Source organism: Mesoplodon densirostris, chromosome 19 (genome assembly GCF_025265405.1).
Source record: "Mesoplodon densirostris isolate mMesDen1 chromosome 19, mMesDen1 primary haplotype, whole genome shotgun sequence".
NCBI classification, from domain to species: Eukaryota; Metazoa; Chordata; class Mammalia; order Artiodactyla; family Ziphiidae; genus Mesoplodon; species Mesoplodon densirostris.
This window is the reverse complement of record NC_082679.1, coordinates 6,062,760-6,075,645: the sequence shown is the minus strand read 5'-3', so window position 1 is coordinate 6,075,645 and position 12,886 is coordinate 6,062,760. Positions and strand designations below refer to the sequence as shown.

The window sequence follows — 12,886 nt, the reverse complement described above, 5'->3', positions numbered from 1 at the left end:
CCAGCGTAACGGCACTACTTCTGGTTTTGTTCTGTTACTGTTCCTCCGGTTTCTGCAGTCAGGGTCCGACCTCGCCCCTTACCATGTACCTAGCCCTTTAAGGCTCTCCTCCCCGAGCTGGGAGAGCGGAGGCGTGTTCTTGCGCCTCTAAGAAAATGTCCTTTACCCAGCTTTCAAGATTGACAGGCAAGTTCTGAAAAGTGACCAATCAATTCCTGCGTCGGGACGGAACGAAGGTTCCGATTTGTTGGGGAACGCCTGCAGCAATAGGTTTGAGCTCCTCCCACTCCTTGTTACGTAAAACAGCGCGAGACGTAATCTTCAGCTCTGATTGGCGGGTAAACTCACGTTGCTTCCGCGTCTCCTCCCTCTGTCCGTCAAATCCGGCGGGGGGGGTGGGGCTAGCATCCTCGGTTTTTGATTGGCTACGTTTCTGAGCGCGAGTCTCTCTCTCTCTCTCTCGCCCTCTGATTGGCTGTTCCTTTTCCGCGCCTTCTCTGGGCTGTAACTGACTATTTTGCCCCGGCCTTTAGCAGGGTCCCTTGTCTGCTCTCCGGCACGGTGGCAGCGTCCGCGTCCGGGGAGGCCCAGCCTAGGCCTAGCGATGCTGAGCGAAGCTTGGAGGGGAGAGGGGTCTCCAGGCTGAGGGGAGTCTCATACAGGGGTCTTCTTGGCCCACTAGGGAGCCTCATTGCCCCTTACCAGTCTTAGGACCAGTCTCTTCCTTTCACTGCCCGCTACAGGACTCGGACTGTCAAAGTCCCAAGATTTGATCTTCAGGGCCTTCCCAGCCCACAGGGCTCAAGGATTCCCTTAAGTCCCCACCCCACACCCACACCCAGCCCCACCTTCCGTCCCCCCTGCAGGAGATCCCTGGGGGCCCTGCTCTCTCCCTTGGGCCTTACCCACTCGTTCAACCCTTCCAACTTAGGGGCCCTTCCAGTCTTGGGGTTTTCCCACTACCCCCAGAAAATGTCCGGGATGCTTGGCAAGAAGTTACTGGCGTGAGAGATTCGTGGGCTGAGGTTCGTGCTGGAATGAGTGCCCCTAGGTTTATGTGGCTGTCACGAATGCTTTTTAGACTGCTTGGAAGCTGGGATTTGCTAGAAGTGTCTGCTCAAGTGGCAGTGGAAGTCTGGAGGTCGAAGAGCCCCAGAAAGGGAGATCACTTAGACACTTTCACTTGCATTAACTCATTTAAATTCTCATAATCTTTTAAAAAGTGCTGTGTTTTGCATCTGTATTATTTATCTTTTAATACAGTAAAACTCACTCTTTTTGGTGTGCAGTTCCGAGTTTTGACAAATGCATAGAGCCATGTAACCATCACCACAAACAAGATCCAGCGTTTTGTTTGTTTGTTTGTTTTTCTTTTTTGCGGTACGCGTGCCTCTCACTGTTGTGGCCTCTCCCGTTGCGGAGCACAGGCTCCGGACGCGCAGGCTCAGCGGCCATGGCTCACGGGCCCAGCCGCTCCGCGGCACGTGGGATCTTCCCGGACCGGGGCACGAGCCCGTGTCCCCTGCATCGGCAGGCGGACTCTCAACCACTGCGCCACCAGGGAAGCCCCAGCATATTTTTATCATCCCTCCAGATTCTCTTGTGCTGCCTGTTCGTCATAATAACCTTTTTTTTTTTTTTTTTAAGGTTTTCACCAGTTCTTTACTGAAAATGCACCAAAAATTTCACATCAGAATCATACTATACGTTGGAGGAGTTTGTTGTATATAATTTATAATCATGCTTACTTGAAGTACTAGGTGAACTTTACCTTATACATTCCACATAAAAGTTTAGTTACTCAGTTTTCTTATTGTCTTTAGAAAGCCTTTTTAAAAAAATTTTTTATTAAAGTATAGTTGACTTACTGTGTTTAATTTCTGCTGTACAGCAAGTGACTCAGTTATACATATATATATTCTTTTTCATATTCTTTTCCATATATGTATATAACTGAATCACTGTGCTGTACACCTGAAACTAATATAACATTGTAAACCAACTATACTTCAATTAAAAAAAATTTTTTTAAAGGTGACTACCATCCAAAAAAAAAGCAGCAGCAGAAGAGTCCAGGAAACCTCATCAGACCCATCCACCCAAGTCCTCACATTTTTGCTCCACAACATAGCCAGTGTTTGGACACCTGCCACTCAGAGTGCCATCCAGGATTAGCCAGAGAAGCAGCTTCCACCAACAAGAGGCCACTACTGTGGCCAGTTAGGTGAAGAGTCACTTGTCCCCATACATGGTGTCCCTCCTCTAGGCCCCAATACTTTGGGAAATGGGGTGTGTATCAGGGACAACTGGTCTCCCTACCTTCTCCACGGAGTCCAGTCCCCGCTTAAAACCTCCACTGGATGGAGAGGGGAGGCGATGGGATTTAAACGGAGTTGGAGGTGAAGATTCAAGACCAGGCTGAGTTTTAATAATCAGAGCTGACTGGACAGTTACAGAAGGTATGAGACACTGTTAGGAGATGAGAAAAAGAGTTTTAACAGAGCACGATCGAGTCAGAAATCAGAAACGTAGACCTATTTTTTAGTTATATCTCCTGGCATTCATAGCCTCCAATTAAATGGCTATAGAGAGCATCTGGCAATGCGGAATCGCCAAGCTGAGTCTACTGGCTCCAAGCCCGTTGTCATTGTCGCTGTGTCTATCCATCCACACCTGCCTTTCCGCAAGAGGACTGGACAACAACACCCTCCTCCCCCAACCCCCCACTCCAAGTCCCAAGTCGGTATTTCAGAAGTCAGGACTTTAACACATGTATTTCAAAGTTACCGACCACCCCCGCCCCACGGGCTTCCCTGGTGGCGCAGTGGTTAAGAATCCGCCTGCCAATGCAGGGTTCGAGCTCTGGTCCGGGAAGATCCCACATGCCGCGGAGCAGCTAAGCCCATGCGCCACAACTACTAAAGCCCCTGCACCTAGAGCCCGTGCTCCACAACAAGCGAAGCCACGGCAATGAGAAGCCCGTGCACTGCAGAGAAGAGTGGCCCCCGCTCGCTACAACTAGAGAAAGCCCACGCACAGCAACGAAGACCCAATGCAGCCAAAAATAAATAAATTTTTTAAAAAAAGTTACTGACCCCTGGTCAAACCTGTTGTCCTAGCAAAATCATCTTGCCATTTCCCAGGTCAAACAAATTTTGAAGGGTCGCTTGGCAGGATTTGGGGGCAGAGGGAAGGAAACAGAGGCCCCTCCAGCATTCTGCCTCCTCTAAGTTTATTAAAAGGAATTCAGGAACTGCAGTGGTCATCCCTTGTAGGACCTGAGTTTGAATATCACTTCTGCTATTTCGTTGTGTGAACCTGTCCCTCTCGAAGCCCCATCTATACAATGCGGCAGTTGTACCAACTACCATGTAGAAACTAAATAAACTCTAAGAATATGGTTTACAACACAGGGAATAGAGCCGATAGTGTATAATAACTATGAACGGAGTATAACCTTTAAGATCTGTGAATCACTATGTTGACACCTGAAACATACAATATTGTACATCAACGACACCTCAATGTTTTAAAAAAAGTTTTAAAAAATGAAGCAGTTGCATCGGTTGATCCTACTCCATGGGTCTGGAATTCAATTACTCTGGGTATACCGGCTTCTGGTGGCCAACTTCAGTGCTTGCAGGTAGTTCAGTGTTTTATTGTATTCAGTACACAGAGGCACTGGCACGTTTAGGAGGCAAAACATGTCAGCGTGGGCCTCCTTACAATATCATCATAAGCAGTAACTACCAAATCCGGGCTCCGGGGGTGACTATGGAGGAAAAACAGAGAGCGCTTAGGACACAGTGAGCACAGCACTCTTTTTTGCTACCTTCTTCTCCAAAGCTATTTGCATCCCACCTGCAGACTGGAGCTCCATGGCTCAGCCAACTGGGCTAGTCAGTTAATACCTTCCACAAGCCGAGAAAATTTAAAACACTATAGTTGCCATTAAACAAATGTAAGATGATAACTTTCTCTATTCTTCCGAATCAAAGAAGGACACCCACCATACATAACTCATCGTACTTGATACTCAAGATCATCGTACTTAAAGTCTGGGTAACAGTTTACAGTTTATCAAGTGCCTTCATCTGTGTTCTCTCTTTTTCTTAAAAAACATGTTTTTATTGAAGTATAGTTGATGTACATAAATTACATAAATTACAGGTGTACAATAGAGTGATTCACAATTTAAAAATTTTTAAGGTTATGTTCCATTATAGTTACTGTAAAATGTTGGCTATAGTCCCTGTGTTGTACAATACGTACTTGTAGCTTATTTTATACCTAAGAGTTTGTACCTCTTAATCTCCTACCCCTATACTGCCCCACCCCCCTCATCTGTACTCTCTTAGTCAATCATTATAACCAGCCTTCCAAGTAAGGGTGTTACCTTCATTTTAATACATGGGGAAATCGAGGCTCAGAGAAAGAAAGTCACTTGCCTACACTTATTCTGATTCGTAAGTAGTAGAATCTGGACACAAGTGCAAGTCCTTTGTCCTTTCCATATACTGCACCTGCCACCCCTCCTTATCAGGTCCCCTCTGCTCAACAAGCCACGAAGAGGCCAATATAAGGTCATGACCAAGAGCCTGGGCTCTGGAATCAAATCTTACGAATCCCGTGGCTTTGGATGTGTCTGTAACCTTTTCGTGACTCAGTTTGCCCAACTGTATAATAGAGATAGTATCTGTATAAAGGAACCCTTGGAAAATTCCAACTCAAAATCTTTTTCTTTCTTTTCTTTCCCTCTTTATCTAATTGCATTTATCCTTCTAAGAAGTAAAGACATCCCCTCCACCCCCACTCCCCCACCATGGTCTTAGAAAGGAAAAAAAAAGATCAACAGAGGCCAGCTTCATGGACACAGCCTGACCACAACTTCCTGCTGAGATGAGGTGACCAGCTAGCCCCTCTTTATATCTGAGATGATTGACCATCCTCACGTTCTGCCCTGAGTTTTGAGTCCTTTTCACTCAAGAGCGCCACTTCAGGAGGGATTATGAAAAAGCGGGGGGAGCAGTGGTTTTGGAGTCAGCCATGGGTGGGACCCCTGATATTGCCGATTTCTCCTGTGTGTCTTTAGATAAGTTAATTCACCTCTCTGAGTCTCAGATATCTTCCCAATGGAGATACTCTTAAATCTTACACCACAGTTGGCTCACAATGTGATACATAGCAGATATGCAAAAATATTAATTTCCTCCCTCTATTAAACTGCCACTCAAGTCTCCTCGCCCTACAAGTCCTCACCCTAGAAACCTTCCATCTAGTCACAGAGCTAGTCAGTGTCACCTTGGCTACCCTTGAACTCTCTCTGGACCTCCGCTTCTGTTTGCTCTTCTGTACAAATAAGTGGGTGAGTTTACATTACATGAAAATTCCACAGACTTCTCCTAAACCGAAGGCTAGCTATCTTAGGCTTAGCAGGGCAACGACTCCACTCTGCCTGAAATCAGCCATAGGCGATACAGAAAAAAATGGGCATGGCTGCACTCCAATAAAGTTTTATTTTTATGGACACTGAAATTTGAATCTCAAGTCATTTCCATGCATCATAAAGCATCCTTCTTTTGATTTTCCCCTTAACCATTTAAAATGTAAAACACACTCTTGTCTCACAGGTGGCAGCAAAATAGGCAGCCACCCAGACTTGACCTGTGAGGTTGGCAAAGATGAGCGCTTAATCATCTTTAAAGGCCCTCCCACCATTGAGAAACTGAGACTGTGAGTATTCAGCCAGGGTGGTGCCTAGGTTTGTCAGAGGAAAAGTTTTATCTTGCTTAGAATGGTGTATTTGGAGAAGGCCGCTCTGGAGACATTCATCAAGCTGTTCCAAAATGCTAGGATCTGGGATGGGATCATCCCATCCTTGGACGATGAAATGAGAGAGAGAGGGAGACAGAAAGACAGACAGACCACACTCTGTTCTCCTCTTCCCAATTGCTCTGCCTTTCTCCCTGGCCTGGATCCCAGTCCTCCAGCCCAGTAGATGCTCAGTGGAACTGGATTTCAGCATACTCTGGGTGAGTATCCTTGGGCCTCTGGGTGTCCCATGGTCTGAGGCCTGGGAAGTTGAGGACAGCATAATGGATCTCCTCCTGGTTGTTCCCTGATTCTGGGACTTGAGTGGATGATTTGGGTCCTGGACAATTGTGGGAAACAAGATGGAGCTCCTTCTGGTTCTTTCTGGGTTCCGGGGGGGCCCAGGAAGGACTGCTTGGTTTGGCTTTCTGTTTCTGAGCCTAAGGGAAAAATGACCATCCTTCATTCATTCATTCATTCATTCATTTAACAAATACTTGAGCTCCTACCACGTGCTAGGCACCGACTGAGGAACTGGGGTTACATCAGGCAGTAAAACAAAGACCCTGCCTTTGCTGAGCTCGCCTTCCATCTCGGGACAGGAACAAACAATAAAGACAAGTCTGTGGTTAAGCCTCCCAGCTTGTGGTTCTCTGCTATGGCCGCCCTAGCAAACTAATGCAGATAGATTGGTGTAACCATCACCACAAGACACAGAACTGCTCCATCACCACAAACATCTCCCTCCTGCTGTCCTTCTCATCATCCTCCCATCCCGAACCCCTCGCAACTACTAACCTGTCCTCTATCTCTACAATCTCATCATTTGAGAGTGTTATATACACGGAATCCTGTGTATGTGACCATCTGAAATTGGCATTTTTCACTTTTTTGTTTCTTGGTCCCTAAGCTCTATCCAACCGAGGGGGGAGAAGTGGTTTGGATGGATTTGGGAGGAGATTTGCAGATGGATTGATTGTGGGGGGGATAAAAAAGAGAGGAGTAAGAAATGACTTAAAGTCTTTAGGCTTGAGCAGCTGGGCAAATGTGGTGCTATTTGCTGAGATGCAGAGGATGGAGGAGAAGGGTTTTAAGTGGTGCTTAGTCATGAGTTTGGTTCTGGACAGGCTAAGTTCGAGATGCCTATTAGACATCCACATGGAGATGCTGCCTAGACAGTTGGCTATGAGTCTAGAGTTCAGGGATGAGTCTGGGAGATGTAAATTTTGGAATCATCCGCATATAGATGTTCTCTCCTGAAAATATCCAGCACTTACCCAACACTTACTAGGTGCCTGGTACTGTTCTAAATGCTTTACAAGTAGAAAATGAGCATATTGAATACCCAGAATGAGCCTACGTGGTCGGCACTACTATTATCCCCATTTTACAGTTAAAGAAATCGAGGCACAGAAAAGTTAAGTGACTCATCCCAGAACACACAGTGAAGAAAGCGGACAGGAACCTAAGCAGGCTGACTTCAGAGCCCTACCCTTAATCATCACTAGGACATACCGTCTCTCAGTGATATTAATCATTGGTGACATCATTAATTTTACTTAGTAATGTCGTTGGTAGTAGTAATAATGGAATAGCTGCTACCTATTAGGCAATAACGTGTGTTGTAATCCTCAAACCAACTCTCAAGGAGGAAGCAATAGGGGCTCAGTGGAGGGAGGGATTTGGTCAAGGTCTCATAGAGGTTAAGTGCCAGAATCGGGACTTGAATCCAGCACCCGGGGCTTTTCCACTGCGATGTCTCTCCGGCAAAGGGTGAGGGCGGGGCTGGGGAGGAGGGTATACAGGAGTCAGAGAAGGGCAAGAAGAGACAGCTGGTTGGGACCACTCACCAGGGGGCCAGTTTTAGGGACCACGTTGATGTAATCCAGGAGCGTGCTCCTCCGAGAGACCCTGGACCTCGGAGTCTCTCCCGGGGCCGGGGCCGGAACCTCTGCTTGGGTCCACTTCTTCCTCAGAGCCCTCACGCTGAGGGAACACCCCGCCTTGGTGTGCGCCCTGGCCCCGCCTCCCTTTCCACGGGTCCCAGATCCCACTCTCCCTCCATCGCTGGTCCTGCTAACTCACATGATCAGGATGAGGCAGAGGCAAAGGAGGGTCATGAGGCCAATTCCTAGAAATATTCCGCTGGAGAACGCTTTGGAGGCGAATCCCTTCTCATCTGCACGAGGAAACGGCCAGCCATCTCTGAGCCCTTCCCATCCCCGTGGGTCCTCACGTCCACGCGCCACTAGGCGCTCAGGCTTCCGGCTCCCATTCCAGAGGTTTTTACCTAGAGCCCCTTCCCATCGACTTCTTGGAAACTGCTACACCCCAGGCCCAAGTGTCAGGCTTTCCGATTTAATTTCCCCCTCCGCATCCCCAGCCACAGGCGCCCCCGTGTCCCCGCTCCCCAGCTCCTGACCCAACCACAAGACCCTGTCGCTGTCGCTCTCAGCCCCCGCCTCCAGGGGGCGTCCAGTTGGCCCCTGACCTGGCAGCAGCAGGACAGTGGCGCTCTGGGCCCCGTGGCCGTTCAGGGCCTCGCAGCTGAGTCTGAGGCCAGAGCTGAGCCCCTCGCGGAGGCTCAGGGAGCTGTTGGCCCAGGGCCCAGCCGAGCTGGAGGTGACCTTGAAGGAGGCGCTGCTGAAATTCCCCTCCAGCAGCCCCTCCCCCAGCCGCCAGCGCAGGGAGGGGGCCGGCTGAGCTCGGGAGGAACAGTCGCAGTGCAGACCCTCCTCCTCCTGGGAGCAGGAGGGCCCCAGCAGCTGCGGGGGGTCTGCACAGAGGGAGGAGGGTCAGCGGTGCCTCTCCCCTCCCCTGGGCCCAGGGGTCCTGCCCCCAGGGGTCCCCGCACTCACAGACCACGGAGAGGCTCAGAGAGGTATTTTGGGAGCCCAGGGGGTTCTGAGCTCGGCAGGTGAATTCTCCTTCATGCTCTGTTTGTATCTGAGGCAGCTCCAGGACCCCAGGATCTGAGGGCTGGGAGGGGCTCAGAGTCTGTCCCCCTCGGGCCCAGCTCAGCCGGGCTGGGGGGTTGCTGTGAGCGACACAGAGCAGACGCAGGCTTTGGCCTTCCAGGACCGGAAGAGATGTGCCATTTCTGAAGTTTTCCAGGACTAGGGAGGGAAGAGGCAGGATGGATGAACAGCTGAGGGCACAGGGACCCTCTTCCTGCTGACATTCCAGACGTCTGGGCCCCCGGTTTGGTTCCTCTGATCCCCTTTCCTACCTGTCCTATTTCCTTGGGAGACCATCACTTTCAGGTTCTCTGGGGCATCTGCAAGAGAGACAGGGTACTTGACTCTCAACACGCCAGGGCTTTCCTTCTGGGCAAAGTGAACGCCCCTGGGGGTGAAGGGCTGGGAGGGGGAGGGGGGCTGAATCACCCACTGAGTGATTCTCAGATGAATGACCCAAGGGAATAGACCAGTAAGAAGGGTAGGTCCCTAAGATATTGTGATTTATAACCGAAACAGGTATTTGATCTTTGTCCCTATTCCTGGCACAGAGCTTCTAACACCCTTGGATCTCCTGAATGGTAGGTAAGCGTGATAAATGTGCCTTGTTATTTATAACAAACCCCTTTCCACCACTCCTGAGTTTATGTTAATGAAGTCACTTTTAGAAGGGCCCAAGGGTGAGGGCTTGTTGCCAGGGCAACCAACCACAGCTTAGAGGGTTAGAACTTTCAGTCCCACCCCCCTGACCTCTGCGGAAGGGAAAGGGGGCTGGAGGGTGAGTTCAGTCACCAATGGCCAATGATTTAAGCAACCGTGCCTATGTAACGAGGACTCCATACCACCCCCCACAAAATGGGGTTTGGAGAGCTTCCAGGTTGGTGAACACTTGGGAGATTTGGGGAGAGCTGTGCCCAGGAAGAGGACATGGAAGTTAGATGCCCCTTCCCCATACCTTGCCCTATGCATCGCTTCCCTCTGGCTGTTCCTGAGTTATATTCTTTTATCATAAACCGGTAATCAGGTGAGTAAACTATTTCTCTGAGCAGCTCTAGCAAATTAACTGAACCCAAGGAGGAGGTCATGGGAACCTCCAATCTATCGTTGGCCGTTCAGAAGCACAGGTGACAACCTGGACTTGTGACTGGTGGCTGAAGCGGGGGCGGGGCCCGTTTCCAGAAACTGATCCCTTCACCTGTGGGATCTGACGCTATCTCCGGGTAGATAGCGTCAGAATTGAGTTGAATTGTAGCACATGCCACTGATGTTGGAGAATTGCTTGGTGGTGTGGGGAAATCCCCCGCCCCCGCGCCCACCACAGTCGGAGCTGGAAGCAGAATCCCTGGCCCCATAGGCCTGGGGTTCCGGGTCCCCTTAGAGCTCTGGGACCCTGCCCTCAGCCCCCTCCCTCCTCCCCGCACCCCCCCCCAAACCAGGCCCCTGCTGGTCACACTCACACAGCACCGAGAGTTCCAGGCTGCGGCTCTGAGAGCCAAGCCTGTTTTCAGCTTGGCAGGTGTAGCGACCCGCATCCTCAGCCTTCACCCGGGGCAGTACCAGCTCCAGGGTTCTGGAGCCCGAGGGATGGGACCAAGAGAGGACTCTGTCCTGCAGGGCCCAGCTCAGTGTGGCAAGCGGCATGCTGTCAGCTGTACAGAGCAGCCGCAGGAACTGGCCTTTCTGGACTTGCAGATGGGGGCTGTTTCCCTGCGGCTCCAGGTCTGCAGAGAGAGAGAGCGTGCAAGAGAAGGACTGCAAGGGGGAACACCACTCCCCCGCCCTCCTGACGCCCCCAAGTGGCCCTCAGTACCTGATACATTGGTCTGGGAAGTGCTGATAACCAGGTCTTTGGGGGCATCTGTAACAGGATTGGGAGCTGGCTTTGGGGAGGAATGAGAGATTCCCCACCGCCAGAGAGAACCCCCTTGGGGAGAAGGAAGTGTGACTATCCTCCGGGAAGACAAGTGACAAATGAGTGCCCAAGATGCGCTTATGGACACAGGTCCAGACGGCATCCCCATTCCCCCTCCCTGGGTCGAGGCAAGCGTCGCTAGACTCCACCACGCCTTCCTCCCCACGAATCCACAGAGAGCTGACCGTCATTGCCCGGCTGCCTCTCGCCACCTCCGCGTCCCCCGTGCCCTGATGTCCTTCCCGCCACCAAACTCACAGGCCACGCTCAGTAGGACGGTGTTCTCTGTGCTCAGTCCCTTTCTGGAGACGTCCACTCGACAGGTGAGCTTAGTGCCGTGGTCCTGGGGTCTGGGTGTGAAGGTGAGGGCTGAGAGGTAGGAAGTTCTTGGTCTGGCCTTGTGGGAGGAGACGGTGGCCCCCCTCCAGGAGAGAGTAGGGGCTGGACATTCCTCAAAGGTCCAGTCAAACATACAGATGAGCGTCACCTGGTGCCCAGGCTTCAGAGTCTCTGGGATGTAGATCTCTGGCTTCTGAGTCAGGGCTGGGATGCAGGGAGAGAGGGTGGGATGCTAGACCCTGATGGGGGTACTCCCGGGGGTCCCCCATGGTCCGTTCCCCATAGCCCCTCCCCAGTAGGAGAAGGGGGGAGGGGGGTCCCACCCCATTCCAGCTCGAGCCAGTTCCATACCTGTCACCTCCAGACGGAACTTGTATTCCATGAAATTGTATCGGACGTAATGGCCTCTCTCCAACCGAAAGAAGTACGATGCACTGTCCTCCATGTGTACATCTCTGATGAGCAAAGAGCAATTCTGTGTGGCGTTGCCAAGGAGCTGGAATCGGCCTCGGGTGTGTGTTTGCACGCCTTGACCCGGCTTGTTTGTGGCCACTGGCAGACCACTGTCTGTGTCGGTCGGGTCTTTGAACCAGAAGCCGTAAGCTGGGGTGGAGGGAATCCAACCTATCACGGGATAGGAGACGGAGCAGGGCACGACCACGCACAGGCCTTCCTGCACCCTCACCAACTCCTGCACCTGCAGCTGGAAAGCTGGATGCTGAGCCCATGACCCTATGGGGAGACAGAGAGAGGCTCAAGCTGCAACCCCAGTCCCGGGCCCCTCCTGGCCCCCCACCTCGTTCACTCACCGGCCCACAGCACGGCTAAGAGCAGTGGCAGGAGCATCTCAGGCACTTGGACCTGCCCTGGGACGCGCTCATTCCCCAGACACTGTGACTGGCCCTAGGCAAGGGCAGAGGCGGAAGCTGAGCCCTGGTGGACTGATGCATGAAATGAGCTTCTGATGCTGAGACCCACACGACTCATTTTCCTTTTCTGGACTCTCCCCACCCCGCCCTTGCCCACTTGAACTCACTCTTTCCTGGGGGGCTCGCCTGGCGTTTGGGGTCCCTGAGCTGGTCAACTTCCCGAGTCATCTCTAGGGGAGGGAGCGGAGGACATGTGTCTAGACTTGGGGCCTGGCTTTGGGTGGGTGGAAGCTGGGGGCTCTCCCGTTGGACCCTGAGCCGTTAGGGAAGCAGAAGTGAAAGTCCCCAGTAAGTCCTCCTTACAGGGGCCTCTGGTGACGGTGATGGGTGCTGGGCAGGGTGGATTTCTGGGGCAGAGGGTGGGAGTGGGAGTGCAGGGCTAGTCTTGCCAGATAAAAGGCAGGATGCCCGGTTAAAACTGGCTTTCAGATAAATAATGAATTTTTTTAGTATAAGTATGTCCCAGAGATTGCATGCGATATACTTCTACTCAAATCATTCGTTGTTGAGATCTGAAATTCAACTTTAACTGGGCCCTTTGCATTTTTATTGGCTAAATCTGGCAACCCTAGGCTGGTATCAGTCCCTCCCCCTTCACCCTCCCTGATGGGCTCACTGACTCCTGGTTCCCCAGGAGCACCCACCCCAAGGTCTTTGTCTGCTTCCCTGTCACACAGTTGGACGACACACATTTGTAACACCTGATGTGATAAGAACACAGACACCCAGGGGTGATGCTGATGGTGGAAGACTTAGGCAATGTCAGGGGCATGGGATTTGTGGAGTGAGTCAGTTAAACTCCCCCAGATGTGGACTGTTGTTCCCCTCATCTTGAAATGACTCTGTGTTTTGGTCACGTGGAGACACTGTGTTTGCCTATACGACTTCCATGCTCTGGAAGCTTGTGTGTGGCAGGTGTCGTGCTGTATATGGCGGAG

At 51.3% G+C, this 12,886-nt stretch overlaps 1 protein-coding gene across 2 annotated transcripts; it reads right to left on the bottom strand.

Moving 5' to 3' along the window:
* Positions 1-6,002: 6,002 nt before the first annotated feature.
* LOC132479712 (sialic acid-binding Ig-like lectin 10) lies at positions 6,003-11,886 on the bottom strand. Of its 2 annotated transcripts, XM_060083214.1 has the most exons (11): positions 11,829-11,886; positions 11,371-11,751; positions 10,939-11,223; positions 10,579-10,626; positions 10,226-10,489; positions 9,041-9,088; positions 8,670-8,927; positions 8,303-8,587; positions 7,897-7,990; positions 7,662-7,797; positions 6,003-6,251 (listed from the first exon to the last, which is right to left on the bottom strand). In XM_060083214.1, the coding sequence occupies exons 1-11, from the start codon at positions 11,863-11,865 to the stop codon at positions 6,003-6,005; spliced, it is 2,085 nt and encodes a 694-aa protein (XP_059939197.1). In that variant the 5' UTR covers positions 11,866-11,886. The 2 variants fall into 2 exon arrangements, with proteins under 2 accessions (XP_059939197.1, XP_059939196.1); XM_060083213.1 differs by lacking the exon at positions 8,303-8,587 and having other exon boundaries at positions 11,829-11,865.
* Positions 11,887-12,886: the final 1,000 nt, after the last annotated feature.